Source organism: Oncorhynchus clarkii, chromosome 15, assembly GCF_045791955.1.
Source record: "Oncorhynchus clarkii lewisi isolate Uvic-CL-2024 chromosome 15, UVic_Ocla_1.0, whole genome shotgun sequence".
In the NCBI taxonomy this organism is placed as follows: Eukaryota; Metazoa; Chordata; class Actinopteri; order Salmoniformes; family Salmonidae; genus Oncorhynchus; species Oncorhynchus clarkii.
The window spans coordinates 28,198,199-28,221,705 of NC_092161.1; the positions used below are offsets into that span (position 1 = coordinate 28,198,199).

Here is a 23,507-nt window from a genome sequence, read left to right on the forward strand (position 1 = left end):
TAGGACAAGTAAGACTGAGGGGAGGAAGGCGAGGGAGGAGGGGCCCCAGAGATATCACTGCTCAGCACTACTAAGTCACCACAGCCCAAACGGAGGCCCTCTGAGGCCCCAAAGCCCCAACAACAACAGCACAGGAAACACATGGAGAGACAAGGCCTGATGTGTGAGGAGGTATCAGGAACTGTTTACTGATTCCCATCAAAGGAGCGAAAGAAACATAATCAAAGGGTGAATGCCATGAAGGCGCCTCACTTTTGTCTGGTCTGCTGGGAGGAGGAGATCGAGATAGACATCACGGTGTTGTTGCAATCACCAAATCCCTTGAGATTATGCCAATGAGGTCCACTGTAAATCCACTCCTCTAATGTTAACTGGTCTGTTTTCAAAATGTCATGCTATTCCCTTTATAGTGCACTACTTTTGACTAGAGTCCTATGGGTAGTGCACTGTAGAGAGTGTACTATATAGAGAATAGGGTGCAATTTGGGATTGAACCATTGTTTGTCCCTTGGGGCTGCCATGGTGGCCTTACTGTAAATGGACCTATTTATAACTCCACAGTGAGTTTGGATATTAAAATGGTGGAGAAATGGGAAAGTTGTTACCTCTATAACGTTTTTCAGCTATCTGAAAGAAAGAAAGAAAGAAAGAAAGAAGTCAATGTAACACCTCCACATTTTCTCAGATTTGTCTTACTTTATGACTGAGATTTGACTCAGGAGCATGTCTCCATTTCCCGACCGCCTTCACAGTGCCTGCGTCCCAAATGGCACCCTATTCCCGACACAGTGCACTACTTTTGACCGAACCCGTAGGGCCCTGGTCAAAAGTAGTGCCCTTAGGGTGCTATTTGAGACAGTGTGTTCATTCAAATACAGCTGGAACCAGCAGATGAACCTAGCCGTGAGAACATCGCATTGGAGGGAGGAAAATATCAGCTCCCATAAAAGAGTGTGATTAGGTCTTTGGGTTATCTGTGGGTTGTTATGAGAGCACAGCCCTGTCCACTCATTCAGTGACTCCCTTACTCCCTCCTTCCTTGCCCTCTTTCCTCCTTCGTTAGGGAAGGTGCAGATTCATGCAGGCGCCGAGCCAGATCCTTAGACGCTAGACCCCTACAGTAAAATAGAGGGAAGTCCAAAATGTAAAGGCATTGTTATCCTTGCGCGCTTGCACCCTGGTGGCGACAGAGTGACAGATTTATTTCATTAACCCGTCTCGAGTGACCTTGGCTGGGGCTTAAACTCTGTGCGCCCCTCCAGGTTCACTATTCAGAGCTGCACTCTCCAAGTCGCAGCAGCAGCAGCAAAGGCATTTTGGGGACCCAAAGGGCTGTCAACATGAGCCCAAACACAAAGACCGCTGCGTTGCTATGAGGAGAGGGATTGTTTCTGAAAGTCATATTCTCCCAGTCCCAATGGTGAGTGCTTTATTTAGTCTTTCTCTCTTAGAAATGATGGGATTATTGAATTTTTTTCTCTCTGATGGAGTCCCATTTGTCCTCGGCAAGGAGATTTGAATACAATGTACTATTAGTGTTGTCATGGCAATGGCCACGCTCTGCGTGTGTGTGTGTGTGTGTCAGTTGCCATGCAGTGGTTTGTTTGTTATTCTCCTGTAAAATGTTGGAATACCATGGAGCTGCTAGCTCTCCCTGACATAGGACACAGACCAACAGTATCTGTGTTGATCGGTGATTTACTCACCGTGTTTACATCTTTGGGTAGGTATCTTGAGTCATATTTCAACCCGGACGTAATCCTCTGTTTCTGGACTATTTGTCCTATCCAGCTCCTGGACTTTAAGGACATAATACATCATCTCTCTCTCTCTTACTCTCTGTGTCTAGCTGAACTCTGCCCGGGGTCTGAGGGGCTTTTCCCATACTCTCCTTTCCTCTATCGTAGTTAAATCCACAGCCTCTCCACATATCTCGCTCTCTCGCTCTCCCACTCTCTCTGTGTATGGACAAGTCGTGGCACGCACCTGTAGCTAATGTGCCATCATAGCAGGTGGATATGATTCACCGCTCACCCCTCCTCCCCCTCCTCTTTCTCTTCCTCCCCCTCCTCCTCCTCCTCCTCTTCCACCTCCTCTGCCCTGTGTGAATGAAAGGTAGTCTGGTAGCCAGTACAGGTGATGATGTGTAATCACTGTGGACACTGGAGAGGTTCAGCTGTACTCCTTAAACACTCACCACCACTCCGCTCATTAGCCCTGGAGCATGATGCTAATGCACCTAGAAAGAGGTAGAGAGCGGGGGGGGGGGGGGGGGGAGCAGGGGTTAGAGAGAGAGATGAGGGAGGTGAGAAGAGAGAGAGGGGGAAAGGAGGGAGAGAGAAAAAGAGGAGAGGAGAGAGACAACCCCCAGTAAATTGCCCAAAATGGGCATTCTCACAGTGGGCCAGTCTCTTGTTTTGGCATTCGACTGGCCAAATATCAATATGACTGGTAATTGAGTTGCAGCCTGCAGCGTGCGTATTTCAATCCAGTCTTTTATGAAAGGGATTATTTTCATAAGGAACAATACATTATGAAATTATCAGTGTTGCTGTGCTTGTTTGCTTATCCTTTCCCCTCTCATTGCGTTGCGCTTTCAGAGAAACACAGGGTGCGTCTCGAGTGGAACCTTTTTCCCTTTATAGTGCACTACTTTTGTAGTGGTGCACTATATAGGTGGTGCACTATATAGGAAATAGGGTGCCATTTGGGACGTATCCACAGGTTGCCCACATCCAGACCCCGTCGTCCTAGGGGGCACAAATCCAATTTCACACTCGCCACTGCCACCAGATTATTTATGCATTGGGGATTCACCTTAGGGGACGTGAAGGTGTGTTTATTCCCCAAAGACAGGGCAACACATGGAAATACAATCTCTCTCTCTCACATACACACACAGACACACACACACACACACACACACACACACACACACATACATACACAGGCAAGCTTTTCCAGAGGTGAAAATAATTTGTGTGCGCACAGCTCGCGCGTGTGGGCCTTTCCTTTCATTTATCAAGGTACTATCACTTCTGTCACTTCTAAAGACTACCCGTGGAAGTTAGCATACAGTCTAGTGATATATAGCTCAGTACACACTACACGCCCTACTGATCAATGTTTAACGACCCATGATTGGTTTTACTGACCAGCCTAGGCAGTGAGTGCAGCGTACTGCATTTCATACATAGCCAGTGTTCAGGAGCCAAATACACAATGACCACCCTGTACATTAATGGTCTAATCCAACCTTGATTTATGTTACTTTTCCATGGCTAAGTATTTATGCCTGTCATGGTGAATATTTATTATTGTTGTCAGAGGGGGGGGGTTTTGTTGAGTTCTTTCCTGTTTGTGACCTGACTGGGAATTGTAAACATCGTCTTGTCTGTCCTGATCTGTCACTGGCTGTATTTTTCTCTCTATATCAGTCTCTCTGTCTGTCCTCTCTGTCTCTCAATGGATATCCCCTCACCTGGCTATGTGATCAATCTCTTTCTCTCTCTCTTTCTCTCTCTTTCTCTCTCTCTCTCTCTCTTTCTCTTGCTCACTCTTCTTTCTTTATCTCTCTCTCGCTCTCTCTTCTTTCTTACTCTCTCTGTCTCTCTCTCGCCCCCCCCCCCCCCCCCTCTATGTCCTCACCTAATCACATCAGTGTCTGACCGTGCTTCCTGACCGCGGTGCCGTATCTCAGTCTGTCTCTCTGGTCTGGTTGTGTTCCACAGAGAACCATGAGCACTGTGGAGGAGGAGCCGGACCACATGATACCATGAAGAGAAGCCTGCAGGTCCTGCGCCGCCAGCTGCTGAGTGAGTAGACATGGCTGGGTCCTCATAGCTGAGATAGGATACAGTCAATATATCAGTAATGATATCAGTAATGATTTCATTACTGACACTCATAGCACACGTGACATGACTACAGTTCAGTACGAACAGCACAGCTAAGCTACGGGCTTACTGTACATTAGCCAAACTTGTAAAACTGCACATTAGCCACAGGTACGGGCCCAGTAGAATAGAGTCCAGTGAGACAGAAAACAGCTAAAGTGAAGGCACAATAACAGTGATGATAACAGCTACAAGAAAAGGACCTTCAAAACACAGTCTCAGCCGATTCCATGTAGACAGAGAACGGGTATTGTACTCGCAGTGTGTTACTCATCCTTATCTACCTCTGCGTTACATAATCATATCATACAGTATATGCTGATTAACATTCTAAGAATATTAGCAGGGCCGGGGGAGAGTGGAGTGGTGTGATTGTCTGGCAGGTGTCCAGAGCAGAATGTGGAACATGGGGTCAGGCTGAACCACTGACATTACCACAGGCTGTTAGTGGAGCAGGTTGCTCATCTCTACTATGATATGATTCACCCTGTGCCCCATGGCTCAGAACAGAGCAACAAGGTTAAAGGCTGGGCCTGACTAATCTAACTCAATCATATCACACAGCAGATACATGAAGGTTGTTGACTGCTCAGGAGGCCTCCTATAGGGTATGCTGTTGTATACTCAAGAACGGATGGTCCAGTCAAAGTGTCCCAATGCTGTACTATGTTCTCCAGTGGTGCTGGGTTGAGAACAGGGTACAGCCACGGAAATAATGGAAACTATTTCTTAGCATTCTCTGGCTCAGAAAGGTAGGATATGTGAAATCATAGAATGAGATGATTATTATTTTTTTCTAATTTTGCCGTTTGTTTTTGGTACCGCGTGGTTCTTCGTACCAAATGATCTGTCGCCTCTTTTTGAGAGGTTTCATCAGTTTTCTGTGGAACCCAACATTGACGGTCCAGGTGGTATTTTTCATTTAGATGTGCTGTGTGAGTCACAGCTGTGGCCTGCCTCTCCCCAGACTCTTCACACGCAACTCTCTGCATCCTAAATGTCACCCTATTACCTATATATTGCACTACCCTGTTCAAAAGTACTACACTATATAGGGAATAGTGTGCTATTTGGGGGGGTATCCTAGGTACCTTGTTCTTGTGTCTAGACAGAGAAGCCCACCAGAGACTCCTGCTGCCTTTCTGTAGAACAGACTATTCTCATTTCTCATTCTGGCCTGTACCTGCCAGCGGCGGCATGTAGCCTAGCGGTTAGAGAGGCGAGCTACTTTAGCAACTGGAGGGTTGCCAGTTTGAATCCCGGGTCTGGAGGGGTCTGCTGGTATCAAATCCTAGATGCCATTGCCTGCCATTGTGTCCTTGAGCAAGGCACCCCACAACAATTGCTCCATGGGTGCCCAGTGTGGGAGCCCCCTCTCCTACCTGTGTATGTGTGTCTTTCAGATAAGGTATAAGTCAAATTTAGGTTGGCCAAATAAATAAATTGGCAAATAAAATTATCGTAATATTAACCAGAGTTTGGGTCAATTTCAACTGAATTGAACAATGCTCATTGAGAATTCTTGGGAGTTAATTTTTGTTCATTTTATGAGTTGGCCTATAGCGTTGGTTGTGGAGAGGGGTTTCAGAGAGCACAGAGAGTGGGATGATATCAGGATATTATCACACTGTACTCCCATTTCCTTTGGTCCCAATCCTTCTTTCCTGTGGTGTTTTTTCTTCTCTGTTCTCTCTCTCTTTCCTTCCATGTCTCAACATGGTTGTCTGTACAGGCCCACCTGAAGCCACAGAAAACTTCCTGTTTGTTTTCAGAAAACGTTTGTTTTGCCCTCTGTCCTCAATCCAATTCCTTCCCAGTACGGCAATTCCTTCCATCTCCTTGACTCAAGTGCAAATTACATTGTGCCGTCAGCTCGTAAAATGCTTATCTGTGAGAGCGTTTAGAGTGATTTGCAAGCTATGAGAAATCTCCCTAATCTGAGTTGCAGGGCCGCGCTCCTCGCCTTTTGGTTGGGTTCTATTGTGGCACTACATTGTGCTTGTAATAATGTCATAACGCCGCCGTAATATCTTGAATAACTTATACATTACGTGTGAGCGGTACAGTGCTGCCGGTCTACTTTATTGCGTTGTTTTTCTCAGCCTTCGTGACTCAATGTTCTCCCCAGAGCCCGAATAACTTCCTAGTTTATGTCTTTCCTTCCTGTTTAAACCGACCGGACCTGGCCCTGTGGCCCAGTTGCTGTTACTGCCCCCAGTCAACCAGGCAACTACTGTCCTACTAAATCAATACCCCAGTAAACATCAGAGGGCCTTGCTATCCTCCTTGTCTCTCATTCCTCAGGTCTCTGACAGAGTGGATCTGGGATAAACATGTCCGTGTTGTAAAAGGTGTGGGGGGGGGGGGGGGGTAACCTAATCTGACAAGCTTTACAGAACATTCAAACAGGAAGATATCATCCCACTGTGTGATAGGATGAATCCCAACTGGCACCCTACCAACTGACCAGGGCCTACGGCACTAAGTAGGGAATAGGGTACTTTTTGGAACGGTACCATAGAATCTCTCAGAGCTCACGTCTGTGCCGACGTAACCCACCCCCCCCCCCCCCCCCCCCCCCCCCCCAGTCCCAGCGGTCCACAGGATGTGCCCCATCTATCCCTCAGCCCCCTGGGATAACCACTCTCCCCCATAGATTGGCAGGCGAGCCGGGCACACCCAACCAGCAGACCAGTGGAATTTGTCTGTTGACGCCACTTTTAAAGATGCACTCTCTTTACACCTCTGACTGACAGTTTGTTTAATTCCCGGCTGAAAACAATTGTTGTTCAAGAATAGTTCCTAATCTGAAAACAGAGTTCATTAAGGGTGATTGCACGTAGCTGCTAGAAATAAGTATGTTTGAATAAATGTATTGGACTTAAAGGAGAGATGCTGTTTACATTTTTGTTTGTATGATTTGACCCTCATCCCATTGTATATCCCCCGGACCCATACTGGGGATTAAACTGGAAATGGATGGAAAACCAGTCCCTTGTTTTGATGAGTCAAAATGTTTTTCTTATCCAGAGTGACTTACGAATACCAATACAATCTCCTCACCAATCAACTGTCAGATCACATACTGTATTGTAGGTGACATCAGTAACACCTATTGACTACTGCAGCTAGGTCATAATTGGATTAGCATGGACAGGCTTGATAATCAAATCCCGCCACAGGTCTGACTGGGGATAAGGGGCTTTTTGTGCCCCTGCTGTGAAGAATCTCATCAGTTTGATCTGTTGATCTGGTCTGTTCAGATTGCATGTTAAAGATGAGGTGAAATGCACAGGCTCTTCTCCACAAATCACATCGTCAAAAGAAGCCCAACATCTACCATTCATTCGACTCCGTCAAGCTTTATTTACAAATATGAGCTGAGTGTTTGTGTGTTTTTATTTAACCCTTATTTTACCTGGTAAGTTGACTGATAACATTCTCATTTACAGCAGCAACCTGGGGAATAGTTACAAGGCAGAGGAATGACCAATTGTAAGCTGGGGATGATTAAGTGACCGTGATGGTATGAGGGACAGATTGGGTATTTAGCCAGGACACCGGGGTTAACAGCCCTACCCTTACAATAAGTGCCATGGGATCTTTAGTGACCACAGAGAGTTAGGACGCCAATTTAACGTCCCATCCGAAAGACGGCACCGTACACAGGGCAATGTCCCCAATCACTGCCCTGGGCATTGGGATGCCCTTGGCATTGGGAGGACTGACCAGGACCAACCCTGCTTAGCTTCAGAAGCAAGCCAGCAGTGGGATGCAGGGTGGTATGCTGCTGGCTATGTTTGTGTGTGTGCGTGCATGTGTAGTTTGAGTTTTTTGAGATTTGAGATGGAACCTTATTGGTATTCTGATCGATGCTGTAGAGACAACCCTCCTAACTCCCGTGTGGACTCACAGAGCATCCCATGGACTTAGCATCCGCGGCGCACCATATTAGCAATTAGTATAAACGAGCCTTAACACAGTCCATAGGGGACTGGGCGGTGAGGGCATCCTTAATCGCTAACTGCTATGCATCAGTGCCCACAGTGTTTACAATACAATATCAACCCATGCATGTTTAGCCTATACACCAGCAGCTAATGATGTGATAATATGATTATTTGCACCTGTGGCATCACAGTGAATGATGTGCGTGTTAAGCTTGGAGAAGATGCCCCTTAGACACTGATCTTAGGTCAGTTTAGTGATTTGACCTACTAATGGTGAAGGTGAGGATTTGTAGAGGGTAAACTGTGCTGTGCAGTTTAGAAATAGCGCCTACAGAACAGCCACCGGGGATTGAATGTTGTCGATGGATGATGCTGCGTATTATAGGACCTATTTTGGGGAATGTCAGATTTCCTGGGATTTGCTAAATGAAACGCTGTGACTGACCGACCGACTACTGATGATGCAGCACAACTGGGCTCCTGCCACATAGGCAGACTGGAGATTTCTCCTTCAGAGAGCGAGAGAGAGAGTTAGAGAGAGAGAGAGAGAGAGAGAGAGTGAGAGTGTCTCTCTCTCATGATTGATTACATAGGTAGGCGAGGGATATCCACTGATCTGTTCTCCACTACACACACTAAGTGGATTCTCTTCTATGATTGATTAGCCTGGTCTGGTGGATATAGAATGCAGTACTGTAGGCTACATCTCACACTATTATCCCCCTACACCAGTTGGTACACTCTGTAGAAAAAAGGGTTATTTGGGCTGTCCCCATCGGAGAACCCTTTTTGGCTCTAAGTAGAACTCTTTTGGGTTCCACATCGAACCCTCTGTGGAAAGGGTTTTTACATGGAACCCAAAAGTGTTCTACCTGGAACCAAAAAGGGTTCTTCAAAGGGTTCTGCTATGGGGGACAGCCGGCCGAAAAACCCTTTTAGGTTCTAGATAGCACTTTTTTTTTAAAGAGTGTGGGCTTGGTAGCTTGAGTAAAGACTGACCAATGAGGATGTGGCAGAATGTAGAGGATTTGATCATTTTCTTCATTAGGATGCATTCATTTCACTAGGCCTCAAACTCAATAACATCCTATGCCCCGAGCAGCCATCTTGGCTTTCTAGGCCCTTGACTCTAATACTGAATGATGGAACGGGGACAGCAAGATGGGGGACAACGCTATTGGATCAAGTGCACAAGACGCAGCAGCCAGCCCAATGATTTATTAATGTTCCATTTCCCTCCATCTCATCAATGGAGGACTTATACATGAATATCACTAGCTTCTTATGCAAGTTTACTGCATAAATTGCCCATCCCCATGATAAATCTCTGGACTGGGTTAATGGAAATAGGTTTTTGGTTAATATCACTGACATAAATCAGAATGTCATTTTAACAGTCATATTTACCTTGTCTTTTTTTTCTAGCAGGCTGTAGCTTGCGATAGTGGCGTTAGCTGCCCACTTCCTAGACCTGTAGATGGTGTTGGTGTTGAGACAAGGTCTTTCACGCAAATGTACTAGCAACCTTAAAGCGAGTCAAGTACCTATGTGTCCTTTGTCTTGTGTTAGATGGAGTCAAGATGTACTGTATTTCATCTGAAACAGTCATTCGTCTCCTCAGCCACCTTACGTTTTACATGTACAGTTGAAGTCAGAAGTTTACATACACCTTAGCCAAATACATTTAAACTCAGTTTTTCACAATTCCTGACATTTAATCCTAGTAACAATTCCCTGTCTTAGGTCAGTTAGGATCACCACTTTATTTTAAGAATGTGAAATGTCAGAATAATAGTAGAGAGAATGGTTTATTTCAGATTTGATTTATTTTATCACATTCCCAGTGTGTCAGAAGTTTACATAAACCCAATTAGTATTTGGTAGCATTGCCTTTAAATTGTTTAACTTGGGTCAAATGTTTCGGTTAGCCTTGCACAAGCTTCCCACAATAAGTTGGGTGAATTTTGTCCCATTCCTCCTGACAGAGCTGGTGTAACTGAGTCAGGTTTGTGGGCCTCCTAGCTCGCACACGCTTTTTCAGTTCTGCCCACACATTTTCTATAGGATTGAGGTCAGGGCTTTGTGATGGCCACTCCAATACCTTGACTTTGTTGTCCTTAAGCCATTTTGCCACAACTTTGAAGGTATGCTTGGGGTCATTGTCCATTTGGAAGACCCATTTGTGGCAAAGCTTTAACTCCCTGACTGATGTGTTGAGATGTTGTTTCAATATATCCACATAATTTTCCATCCTCATGATGACATCTATTTTGTGAAGTGCACCAGTCCCTCCTGCAGCAAAGCACCCCCACAACATGGTGCTGCCACCCCCGTGCTTCACGAATGGGATGGTGTTCTTCGGCTTGCAAGCCTCCCCCTCTTTCCTCCAAAGATAACGATGGTCATTATGGCCAAACAGTTCTATTTTTGTTTCTTCAGACCAGAGGACATTTCGACAAAAGGTATGATCTTTGTCCCCATGTGAAGTTGCAAACCATAGTCTGGCTTTTTATGGCGGTTTTGGAGCAGTGGCTTCTTCCTTGCTGAGCGGCCATTCAGGTTATGTCGATATAGGAATCGTTTTATTATTATTATTATTTTTTTTAATTTTACCCCTTTTTCTCCCCAATTTCGTAGTATCCAATTGTTGTAGTAGCTACTATCTTGTCTCATCGCTACAACTCCCGTACGGGCTCGGGAGAGACGAAGGTTGAAAGTCATGCGTCCTCCGATACACAACCAACCAAGCCGCTGCTTCTTTAACACAGCGCACATCCAACCCGGAAGCCAGCCGCACCAATGCGCCGGAGGAAACACCGTGCACCTGGCCACCTTGGCTAGCGTACACTGCGCCCAGCCCGCCACAGGAGTCGCTGGTGCGCGATGAGACAAGGACACCCCTACCGACCAAGCCCTCCCTAACCCGGGCGACGCTAGGCCAATTGTGCGTCGCCCCACGGACCTCCCGGTCGCGGCCGGTTACGACAGAGCCTGGGCGCGAACCCAGGACTCTGATGGCACAGCTGGCGCTGCAGTACAGCGCACTTAACCACTGCGCCACCCGGGAGGCCCTGTAAAATTATTTTCTGAGGTCTAAGCTGATTTCTTTTTTTATTTTCCCATGATGTCAAGCAAAGAGGCACTGAGTTTGAAGGTAGGCCTTGAAATACATCCACAGGTACACCTCCAATCCACAGGTACACCTCCACCTCCACCTTCAATAAGAAGCTTCTAAAGCCATTTTCCAAGCTGTTTAAAGGCGCAGTTAACTTAGTGTATGTAAACTTCTGACCCAGTGGAATTGTGATACAGTGAATTATAAATGAAATAATCTGTCAGTAAACAATTGTTGGAAAAATTACTTGTATCATGCACAAAGTAGATGTCCTAACCTGCTTGCCAAAACTATAGTTTGTTAACAAGAAAATTGTGGAGTGGTTGAAAAACTAGTTTTAATGACTCCAACCGAAGTGTATGTAAACTTCCGACTTCAACTGTAAACCAAATCCTCAATAACTTAATGAAATCTATCTAGTAACCATTCCCAAACCATCTGTTCCAATGCAATCTCTTTGTGGACAAGTCCAGACTAGCTTGAGGATCTCAACCAGAGGGATGAGGAAAGAGAAGACAATAGACTATTTCCTCTGGAGTTTTGGAACAAAGGGGCTATTTTACACACACGCACACACGCACACACACACACACACACACACACACACACACACACACACACACACACGATATATTGCCTGAACATGTCTTTGTCCCACACCAGTTGGCTTTCTTTGCCTGACCACTGTTGCTTCAACCTCATCCATCAACCACCACACACATCCACCACTATTCTCCCTCTCATCTTCTCCTCAGCTACCTCCTTTGCATCTCCTCCTCCTCCTCCTCCTCCTCCTCCCTCTCTTTCTCATGTTACCATCTTACCTCAGCCCGCTCAATAATAGATGTTAATAAAATCCTGTTCACTCTTCTTGGCCTCTCGATCATCTCACTGGTTCATTTACTCCCAGTTCATTTCCTCTCACTGTACCACAGTGGAGAGAGCCAGGTTCTCTGTCTGTGTTTGTCCTGCTTGCTCATTCACTTCATCAGCCAGCCAGAGGAGCTCTGTGACAAATTACATGGCTCAATCTGCCACACCCAGCTCAACCCACTGCCGCATACAAACACACACATTAGTGGTACACACACATATCAGCAAATAGAAACAGAAACACACACAAGCCCATACCGGTGAACACGCACGCGCACACACACACGCACACACACACACACACACACGCAAAAACCCACCCGAAAGAAACAGCATTTACATTTGAGTAATTTAGCAGACTTATCCATAGTGACCTACAGAGCTCCTCTGCATTCATCTTAAGACAACCAACTATCAGAAAAGTGTTGGTTCATGATTTTTCATTGGGGGGGGATTATTTAAGATACTCTTTGAAGAGGTAGGGTTTCAGGTGATTTCGGAAGGGCAGCGACTCTGCTGTCCTAGTTTCAGTGGGAAGCTGGTTCCACCATTGGGGTGCCAGGACAGAGAAGAGCTCGGACTGGGCTGAGCGGGAGCTGCCCTCCCGTGAGGTCGGGAGGACCAAGAGACCAGCCGTGGCAGAACGGAGTGCTCGGTTTGGGATGCCATGCTTGGGGAGCTGTTTTATTCCATTCTGTATTGTAATGTACTGCTGTTTGTATTAGGTTCATGCCTCACCGTACCGCCTTCCATGACATAAACAGCACCATACTTTACACATGCTGCGTCCACTCTCTTAGAGGCCAGCAGTTTAGTTGACCACGGCTGAGTCCCAATTGACACCGTAATCCTTACATAGTGCACTGGGACCTGGTCAAAAGTAGAGCACTATATAGGGAATATATTGCCATTTTGGGATGCGGCCTTGGACACTTAGTCACAGTCTTCATAGGGAATCTTTAGAAGCAGGACATGGGTTATGAGTGGTGAAGGGCTCTCCCAGATATAACTGGAGGTCCATCGTAGTTGTCCTTGGTATTCACTAACCTTCAGCCCTGTGTGCAGTCACCAGTAGGCATACTCACATTTACCTTACTGTACGGAAGAGACACACATTTCAATTCAATTCAATAGATCTTTATTGTCTGAGAAGGAAAATTCACAATGAAATGGAAGAGGGAGGGAGAAGGGGAGTTTGAGATTATGGAGAATCAATACCATTTTATTCCTCTGATTCAGAGGGGCTGGGTTAAATACGCAAGACACATTTCAGTTGAAGGCATTCTGTTGTACAACTGACTAGGTATCCCCCTTTCCCATCTGTTTTTTAGTGTGTGTGAATGCATGTGTGTGCATGTGCTTCTCAAGATTAGATGTATTTCATTGATTGATTAACTCAACCACACATACTGTAGCCTTCCACACAAGTAATCTAGACACTTCACAAAATATTGACTATTCCTCGGGCTGACAAGGAACATCATGCAACATGTTTTGATGTTACCAAACTTAAAAAGTGTTTTGCCTCCTTTAATGTTTTAGATATGCTGCTCAATAAAACATGATGATCAGCAAGTTCCCAGATGAATATTAATAAGTATGTTTATTGCAGATGAGGAGGAGCACACCAGGGCTCTGTGTGTGTGTGTGTGTGTGTGTGTGTGTGTGTGTGTGTGTGTGTGTGTGTGTGTGTGTGTGTGTGTGTGTGTGTGTGTGTGTGTGTGTGTGTGTGTGTGTGTGTGTGTGTGTGTGTGTGTGGAAGTGTTTAACTATTCTTCAAGAATAGTAAACTAACAAAAAGTTGATCAACTGGGGACATTAAGTTAGCCCCCACAAGGTCAAATGCTATTTCCAGGGGGTTAAGGGTTAGCTTTAGGGTTAGGAACTAGGGTTAGGGTAAGAGCACAGGTTAGGGGTTAGGGAAAATAGGATTTAGAGTGGGACTGAATTGTGTCCCCACAAGGTTAGCTGTGTGTGTGTGTGTGTGTGTGTGTGTGTGTGTGTGTGTGCGTGTGCGTGCGTGTGCGCGTGCATGCGTGTGCATGTTTGCGTGCGTGCGCACCACTTTGTTGCCAGTGGAGCAGGAGCTCATGTATTATTCAGACTTTTCTGACTGACCGGGCCAGGTTGCCAGGTTGTGTTGTGACAGGGGGGTTAGATCCTGATTGAGGGTGTGACTGAGGCCAAACCACAGCATGGCAAACAGTGTCGCTATCACAATCACACTCTATTGGCCTGTAGTACAATGCTTTAGTCTATAGCAGTAACACAGTAGCATAAGCTGTCTACTAACAGCCTCCCACCATCAACATTATAGTTATCAACTCTACTCTGCGTGGATGGAACTATAGCTATATGTCACAGAAAAACATGCAGAGTATGATTATAATGTTTGTGCGTGTTGGAGGATTGAATACAGTAACAATGGGCTGGGGAGATCGGGGGTCAACATACCACCATCAGAGATCAACAATGGGTCTAAATATGAGGTTACAAATCCTAGGGTGAGTTGGGCTATTTCTGAGAGAGTATATGGTCTCCCTGCCTTGCGGCCATCTCTCTTGAGAGCACTAGTCATAAATCAAACTATCCCGTCTTTGTTATCTCCCGGTTATGGGTCTGGAGTGTCTGGAATAGGCTCCTCTCTGCATTAGGGACGTGACAGGCTTGGTAAATAGAAGGCAGAGGAAAGAGGACCCTCTCATACAGTACCTAGCGAGCCGGAGAAGCTTTGATAGCGTCTGTGTCCCAAATGGCAGCCTATTCCCTATGTGGGGCATTATTTTTTGGACCAGAGCCCTGTGGGCCCTGATCAAAAGAAATCCACTATATAGGGAATAGGGTGCCATTTGGGACGCAGACTAAGTTAAGATAACGTTTAAACGGCCTATGCTTCCAGGCCTTTGCATGGTATTGGATCACATAATGGACTGAAGGAAACGAGTGTATAGGGATGTGTGATGCTGAGTATTGGTATATGATGGAGTTAAGAGGGGGTACTATTCTATCAGTACAGTGTTTGAGATTGTGGATGTGTGCTGTTACCCTCATAATACTATTCTTTCTCTTAATGCTATTCTTTCTCCTTGATCATACTTATCTTCTGTGATTTATTTCTATATTTTATTTTCTCCATCTGTACATACAGTATTACAGTATATGTAGTAGTTTTCCCACCTCTCCCTGGCTCTGTCGCCCATCTCTTCATTCGTTTGGAAAAGGGAAACTTGGTTTCCATAGTTACCGAGGCAGCACCATGGTGATACGATAGCTTCAACACCTGGGTCATATGGGTAGCATTGAGAATCAGTGTGTGTGTGTGTGTGTGTGTGTGTGTGTGTGTGTGTGTGTGTGTGTGTGTGTGTGTGTGTGTGTGTGTGTGTACGACTGATTGTGTGGGTTGGTGGTGTGTTTCCAAAGCGTAGATAAGCCAGGCACCCCAGCTGCTTTCCTGTGTGTGGGTTGTCTGACCTAAGGTGAGGCACATCTAAAGGTGTAGCAGCTCAGTGAGACTAAGAATAAGGCTAAGAATCTGACTAATACTAAGAATAAGGACAGAATAAATAGCCTTTCGTAGTCAATAGTCGTAACTGACTTGTAGAACAGATTCAAGAGGAATGACTGTAGGTCTAACACTGTTCTGTCTGTCTTTTCAGCTCCTTTAACATCCTCTCTTTTTCTTCTCTCTCTTTCACTTTCTCCCCAACACTCTTCCATACACAGAGATTTCATCTCTACTCTTAGAAGAAGAAAAATATAGTTAAAAAGAGGGTTCTTCGGGACTCCCGAGTGGCGCAGCGGACTAAGGCCCTGCATCGCTGTGCTTGAGGCGTCACTACAGACCTGGGTTAGATCCCAGGCTGTGTCACAGCCGGCCGTGACCGGGAGACCCACGAGGTGGCACACAATTGGCCCAGCGTCGTTCTGGGTTAGGGGAGGGTTTGGCCGGTCGGTATTTCCTTATCCCATTGCGCTCTAGCGACTCCTTGTGGCGGACCGGGCGCCTGCAAGCTGACTTTGGGCTGCCGGGTTAAGCGAGCAGTGTGTCAAGAAGCAGTGCGGCTTGGCAGGGTTGTGTTTCGGAGGATGCATGACTCTTGACATTCGCTTCTCCCGAGTCTGTAGGGGAGTTGCAGCTACGGGACAAGATTGTAACTACGAATTGGATACCATGAAATTGGGGAGAAAAAGGGGTAAAAGTACACAAGAAAAGGTTATTTGGCTGTTCCCACGGGAGAATCCTTTTTGATTCCAGGTTAAACCATTTTGTGGAAAGGGTTCTACCTGGAACCAAAAGGGTTCCATCTGGAACCAAATAGGGTTATTCAAAGGGTTATACTGTGGGGACAGCCGAAGAACCCTTTCAGGTTCTAGATAGATCCTTTTTTTCTACAAGTTTATGTTTCATTCTCTTTTGTCTCTTTCATATCAGTCCTTTCTTCCTTCCCGCTAACCACTGGGTAGCCTTTGAAAAACACACTATGAAGTATCTTATTCCTCTTCTCATGTAAAACAACGGCTTTGCTAGCTAGCGCTTTGGTGCTACCGCCTGCCTGCCTTTGTGCTAACTAACACAGTGTTCAGTGTAGAACACACCGGCCGGTCGGTATTGATGTGTTCACAGTAGCCATGTTTAACTGTGTCAATAAGACAAGGTAGGAAAGGAGCAGAGGGAAATGAATTAGCTCCCGCCGGTCTCCTCTGAGTTTCTCCCTCTTTCTTTCTCTCTCTCTCTCTCTCTCTCTCTCTCTCTCTCTCTCTCTCTCTCTCTCTCTCTCTCTCTTTCTCTCTCTCTCTCTCTCTCTCTCTCTCTCTCTCTCTCTCTCTCTCTCCCTCTTTCTTTCTTTCTCTCTCTCTCTCTCTCTCTCTCTCTCTCTCTCTCTCCCTCTTTCTCTCTCTCTCTCTCTCTCTCTCTCTCTCTCTCTCTCTCTCTCTCTCTCTCTCTCTCTCATTCTCTCTCTCTCTCTCTCTCTCTCTCTCTCTCTCTCTTTCTCTCTCTCTCTCTCTCTCTCTCTCTCTCTCTCTCTCCCTCGTAGATAATGTAATAGTATGACATGGTTCTCCCCCAGGTAGCTTCTAATAGCTAGTTGCTACATTGCCTCCCTATGGGTCCTGGCTGGTTAGAGTGAAGCTGTCAGGTTTTTGAACATATGAAAACATCATAAGCTTTTTGAATCTTTGTCTGTCATCCATCTCTCTATCTGTATCTTTCTTTCGCTGCAGACCTCTCAGATGTGGCCTAGCGTCACCTCAGGATCAACACAATAACTGCTGCGTGTTTCTGTTGTGTTGAAATAGAGACGCTTCGTCGGGATGCCTTCTTGCATTTGATGTATGTGTGGCAGGCTCAGTCATGCTGGCACAATTAGAGCAAGTTTCTCGACAGACAAGAGGTGCCACTAGTCCTCAACCTGTCTGCCACACACACACACGGACGCATAGGCATGCACACAGACTCGACACAAACACGCATACAGACACACACGAACACACACACATTGACACAAACACACACACACACACACTGACACAAACACACAGACACAGCATTATGAGGTTAATAAAGCAATCTAGTTAAACCAGGCGAGTGACAAACACAGTGCAGGCAGTTGATTAAGGCGTGATGAGTTTTAATGGATGCAAGACAAGGTTGTAAGGTTCCTCCCTGACTCATAAACAGCCTATTGCAGCTCCTGAGCCTCAGTGTTTGTGCCTCAATATGCTAAGCAGGGAACCTCAGGAGAAATGGTAGACAGACCTGCACACACACACTCAGACACACACACACACACACTCAGACATGCATACTTGCACGCACACACACATTCTTTCTAATAATTCTCCCTCCCTCTCTCTCACACTCTCTCTCTCCTTCTGTCTTTCTCCCTCTCTCCCTCCATCTCTGTAGATGTCCTAGTGATCCTGGCTGTACCAGTGGGCCTGGTGTCTTCTACCCAGGAGCTGTACCCCAGCCGGACCCCCCAGGACCCTGTCTCCATGGCAGCGCCCCACAGCAGCCCCCCTAACCCGCTCTCGGCCCTGGCCCCCCCAGACTGGCAGCAGGAGGGCTCCAGCAGCGGGGATTCTTGGTCCCCACAGGGAGGGGCAATGCCCACGGGCATCATCCAGCCCACCGCATCCCACAGCTCTTGGGGCTGGCATCTAAACCACAACACCAGCCTGGCACACATTATAACACCACCCAGTAGAGACAGCCTCATTCAAGCTGTAGCTACTGTCAGTCCTAACACTGTGAGCTCTGTGAGAGTTAACCAAGACCCTGGCCTTAGCTCTGCCAGCCCCAGCCCAGTCAAGCAGGCCCACTCCCCCAGCTCTAGTGCTCTCAACCCGGGCCACAGCTCCAGTTCTCTCAGTGCAGACCAGGGCCTCATGCCCAACTCGTTCAGTGTAAATAAAGCCCGTAGCCCAGATACTGTCAGTGTTAACCAGGGCAACAGCCCTCCTAGCCTTACCAGCTCTGGTGGCCCGCATAGTGAGGTGGCTCCAGACTCTGGGTCTGCCCTGGCTCCTCCAATGCCCAGCCCACTCACAGAGAGAGGGCATACTCTTGACCCGGAGCTTGGTGGTCTCCCGTCCCCCACACACACGCATGCCCCTCTGGTGGGGAATGACGAGGAGGCCACAGACCCCAGTCAGCAGGACTTCACCAGTGAGCTGCAGCCTTCCTCCCTCTCCTCCTCCTCCTCTTCCTCAGTGGATGCTGCTCTAGATCAGACCCTCAGGGAGCATGTTGAAGCCACGCCCGAGCTCTCCCAACCCCACGCCATCACCCTACGGGGGGTGCACCCATTGGTCAACGAAAGGCCCACCAGGGAGCTCAAAACAGAGGGGCCTGCCTCTCCAAAAGAGAGCCCACCAGACAAGCCCCCCTCCCCCTCCCCGGCCCCCACCTCTCCATCTCCCCCCTCCCTGACCCATGCCAGTCTGGCCCCAAAGTCCAGCCCTGTCTCCACCAATGGTACCACAACCAATGACACCGCAGCCCAGGAGACAGGCAGCGGCAGGGCCCCCCCTCCCCCCCCTCAGGGTACAACAACAGACGATGCCCCCCTTGGCCCACAAAGCCCACCTGGCAATGCCACTTTTCATAACGGCAGTGTGGAGGGCAGCCCTAGCAAGAACCCCTCCTACCAGTGGAACAGCTCGTCCCCTACGGAGCCGCCCTCCACGGCCAGTGGGAACTTTCTGAACCGCCTGGTCCCCGCCACCACCAGGGACCCCTGGGCAACAGGCAACGGCTCTGGCCCTGCTATGGACTCGCCGCTGTCCCGCGCCACCATCTGCCTGAGCAAGATGGACATCATGTGGATCGTGTTGGCTATCAGTGTGCCTGTGACCTCATGCTGTGAGTATCAAATAGCAACCTGAGGAAGGCTCTGGTGACAAGAGGTTAGAGAAATTGTGTTTGTGTCAGTGGGAGGCTAACCAACACTTGTTGGCGGGTGAGACCACTTTCATACTGACCACCGTATCCACTGAAACACTGTGATACATAATGAAAGACCCTGGATTGATGTATTAGAGGTTATATCATTTTAGAGTATTACTGACTTTGCCCCCCCCCTTCTCCCCCTCTCTCCCTCCCCCTCCAGCTGTCCTGCTGACTGTGTGCTGTATGAGGAGGAAGAAGAAGTCTTCAAGCCAGGAGAACAACCTAAGCTACTGGAACAATGCCATCACCATGGACTACTTCAACAGGCACGCGGTGGAGCTGCCTCGGGAGATCACGTCCCTAGACAACGCTGAGGTACACCTATTCCTGATGTCACTGACAACCTTGTTATAAAGCCCAAAGAGGAATTCCTGTAGGAAATTAGAAATGTTTCACTTCAGTGGAAGGGCCTGTATGTAAGTTACAGCCCCCCAATCTGGCACCAAATTGCTCTACGGGGGATGTATTATATAGAGTGAAAGGGCCGATATGTACGGTTGTTGTGAAGCCTGGACTCAGCATGGTATAATGGACATTTGGTCAAATTGACATAATCTGTGTGATGGCATAGACTGGAGTTTAGAAATAAGCTATTTTCTGAATATACAGCTTATGTTTGTACAGGCATTACAAATGTGGGCTCCTCCAATCCTCCAAGTTAGGCTCCTCAACTAAATGTTCTTCAGAATTCACTAATAATACAAAACATGTAAATAAGTGAAGAGTGTTGTTGCCAAGTAGCTAGAGTACTTTAGCAGATGTGAGGTCAACATGTTGGTTACAGTGGACTATATATGTGGACTATAGTGCCCTCTGCTGTAAAATTACAGCCAAAACTTAAACGAATCATTTTGGGGTCATTTTAAACCGTCAGATTATCCTTTGTATAGTTCAGGGATGGGCAACTGGGTGGGTAGTGCTTAGGGCCCACAAAACACTGTATGTGTGGGTATAGATGTGGGTAGCAGACCCGCAAGCCACTGCAGCCCCTCTTGATGATTACACATTTTTTTCTGACCCCCATCAAAGTTGCTTATCCCTGGTGTTGTCTATCGCATTTCAATTCACTCTACGGACATATTTTTGTTGCTATGAAATCAGCACGTCTCATCGGCTCTCCACATAATTTCTCATCTGCATACTGACCACACCTCTATTTCTGATTTGTCCTCTCTTTTTGCTCACTCCATCGCTCACTCTCCGCCAATGCCTCCTCCCGTGGTGCAGGAGGGGAATGCCGTGGTTGGAACATGTTTAGGGTGTTTGTGGTGACACACAGGTGTTGTCTTGCGTCCCTATTTTATTCCTCCCACTGTAGCGCTGCCTCGTCCCTCCCTCCCTCCCTCCCTCCATCTTTGTCTTTCCTTATAAATCCCCTAAAGTGCTTCTAGCTTTGCTGATGCTGTTACAATAGAGATAAATTGTGAATTGATTTATCTATATGGCTGTTACGGTCAATATCTATTTTTGCCAAATAGCCTTTTTCCAGTGCAACCTAGTGTATCTTCCATACAATAGTTCAAGTACTATATACAGTGAAGTGTTAATGTTAGGGTTAGGGGTATTGCCAGCCAGAATGTACCTCTTCCCGTCCCCTCTCTTTCTGTAAGGCTCGTTCTTCTGAATCACTCTGTTTTTTTTCTGCTTTTTCTCCCCCACCCACTGTTGTCTTTTTAGCTGAGTCACTGCCACGATTTCTCTCTCTCCCTCTCCCTCTACTAACTCTCCTCTGTCTCTCTCCCACTCCTCCCTCTTCCACTCTTCCCTCCCTCTGCTGTGTTGCTGTGTTCTGCTGAATCTCCCCTTCCCTTCTTTACTTATTTTCTCTGTTGTGTAGCCTGTTCAACTCCCCTCCCTCTTTCCCTCTATTTTTGTCTCTCTGTGTTCTTTCTGCTAGCTTAATCAGTCAGCCATCTTTTGTCCTCACCTTTCAACTACATACGTTTCAGACCCCAAGCACAGAGAATTGTTTGTGTCTCCTAAGTCGCAAAACACTCTGTCCTGAATCTCACTAGCCTTTGTGTGTTGTGTGTTTCGTATGTGCGTGCGTGCATGTGTGCGTGCATGTCTGTGTGTGTTTCAGGAGCAGGAGACGTGCCTACCTCCTAATGGAGACTACAGCGACAGCGGGGTGGTGCTGGTTAACCCTTTCTGCCAGGAGACCCTGTTCATCAACAGAGAGAAGGCCTGTGACATCTAGAGCAGACAGATGCTGGTCTGGTGGCCATGTCCTGATACCACCGGTACAAGACTGTCAAAAATAAAAGTCTGACTTTCAAAATAAATGTCCCCTGCCCTTTTCTCCCTGTCGTTGTCATTTTTATACATGTGGTTAACTTCAGAGACACCCACTTTATACTGTATATTATGAATACATAAACGAGACGAAGAGAAGAGCTAAAAACAGACACTATTTACTATGAGGGTTTGCCTGCATATTTTTCTGATGTACATTTTCTACAAAAGCTTAATTGTGATAATGGTTTTTATGTCTTTATAATCTACGGAGTATGTGTGATTTGCCTTTTGTTACAGTGGCTTGATGGTGAGAGCATTGTGGACGTGGCCACTTGAATTCTGCTTTAGAGAAAATATATTATGTAAGAACGTTATGTTTCATTTTCTTAAAAATCAAACCCAAAATACTTACTGAAAAGCCTGTTGAACTTGAATTCTGTACCTACGTACTTGAGGGGATATGGAGGTTTAGGGCAAGGTTTGTGAGGCCAGGTTTTAGTAGAGAGTGCCCAAAGGGTATAGGTTTGTATCTGAATAGACCAAATGGACTTTCCCCCTCACGTGTCACCAGCCTCTCTGTTGAGGGACCACGTACATGTCTTAACTCCCTTTGTCTGTCTGTCTGTCTGTCTGTCTGTCTGTCTGTCTGTGTCTGTCTGTCTGTCTGTCTGTCTGTCTGTCTGTCTGTCTGTCTGTCTGTCTGTCTGTCTGTCTGTGTGTGTGTGCGTGTGTGCGTGCGTGCGTGCGTGCCTGTCTGTGTGTATCTCTGTCTGTATGGATTTGTGTTTTGAAGTGGGTTCTGGTTTTGGCAGTCAATGATGTTTGTTTAACGTTAGCCCTCTCTAACCCTAAATATTTTGAGACCAAACATATCATAATCTCCCTCCATAAGTACAGTATTTGTCCATGAGAGTAAATTGTGTTTATTACTGTAATGTACAGATACTGAATGATATTTGATTTAATTTCTGGATGTAAAAATAAAAAATGCCGTAGAAATCATGACCAATGAAAATACTGAGATAATATTTTATCCTGAATATTTACTGTGAGCACATACAGTGGCAGAGTTTAATCAAACATACATATTTTGTTTCATTATCAAATCGATTTGTGTATCATGCTTTACTTTTGCTTTGCCACATGTTTGTAGTTGCTAAATGCTGCCTTTTGTTACTGCCTCTACTTGTCACATTGTGAAACGCTTATCTGTTCAATCATACTACTCAGTGTTTGAAAATTTTGTTGAATTAGTGTTTTGTTGAATATGTTATCAATCTACTGGATGTGCACTGAGTATACCAAACATTGGGGACACCTTCCTAATATTAAGGTGCACCCCTTTCCCCTCAGAAGACACTCAATACATCAGGACATGGACTCTACAAGGTGTCGAAAGCGTTCCACAGGGATGCTGGCCGATGTTGACTCCAATGCTTCCCACAGTTGTGTCAAGTTGGCTGGATGTCGTCTGGTTGGTGGACCATTCTTGATACACACAGGAAACTGTTGAGTGTGGAAAAACCAGCAGTGTTGCAGTTCTTGATACAAACTGGTACGCCTGGCCCCTACTACCAAACCTTGTTCAAAGGCACTTACATTTTTGTCCTGCCCATTCACCCAATGAATGGCACACATACACAATCCATGTCTCAATTGTCTCAAGGCTTAAAAATCATGATTTAACCTGTTTCCTCCCCTTCATTTACATTGATTGAAGTGGATTTATCAGTAAGGGATCATAGCTTTCACCTGGATACACCTGGCCAGTCTATGTTATGGAAAGAGCAGGAGTTCATAATGTTTTGTATACTCAGTGTTGCTGCAATGGGCACGAGGTGCCATACCAGAGAATGGGTATTTTGCTAAATGTAGAATGGAGAGGAGGGGCAGTGTCTTGTGTCCAGCGTCATGTATTTTTTGTATCGTAACATACACTGTCATTTTTACTGCTGAGCAATAAAAGAGAAAAGCTTTGAACA

The 23,507-nt window shown here is 46.4% G+C and overlaps 1 protein-coding gene across 2 annotated transcripts in view; it reads left to right on the top strand.

Moving 5' to 3' along the window:
* Positions 1-23,507, top strand: part of LOC139367154 (transmembrane protein 108-like) — a 61,277-nt gene extending 37,770 nt beyond the window's left edge. The window contains exons 1-5 of one of the 2 annotated variants that reach the window (XM_071105267.1): positions 1,186-1,420; positions 3,732-3,815; positions 17,743-19,200; positions 19,448-19,602; positions 21,371-23,507. In XM_071105267.1, coding sequence (XP_070961368.1) covers positions 3,776-3,815; positions 17,743-19,200; positions 19,448-19,602; positions 21,371-21,487 — 1,770 coding nt within the window. In that variant the 5' untranslated portion in view covers positions 1,186-1,420; positions 3,732-3,775 and the 3' untranslated portion in view covers positions 21,488-23,507. Of the gene's footprint in view, positions 1-1,185; positions 1,421-3,731; positions 3,816-17,742; positions 19,201-19,447; positions 19,603-21,370 lie in introns of those variants that run through there. The other variant, XM_071105266.1, reaches the window with a different exon arrangement.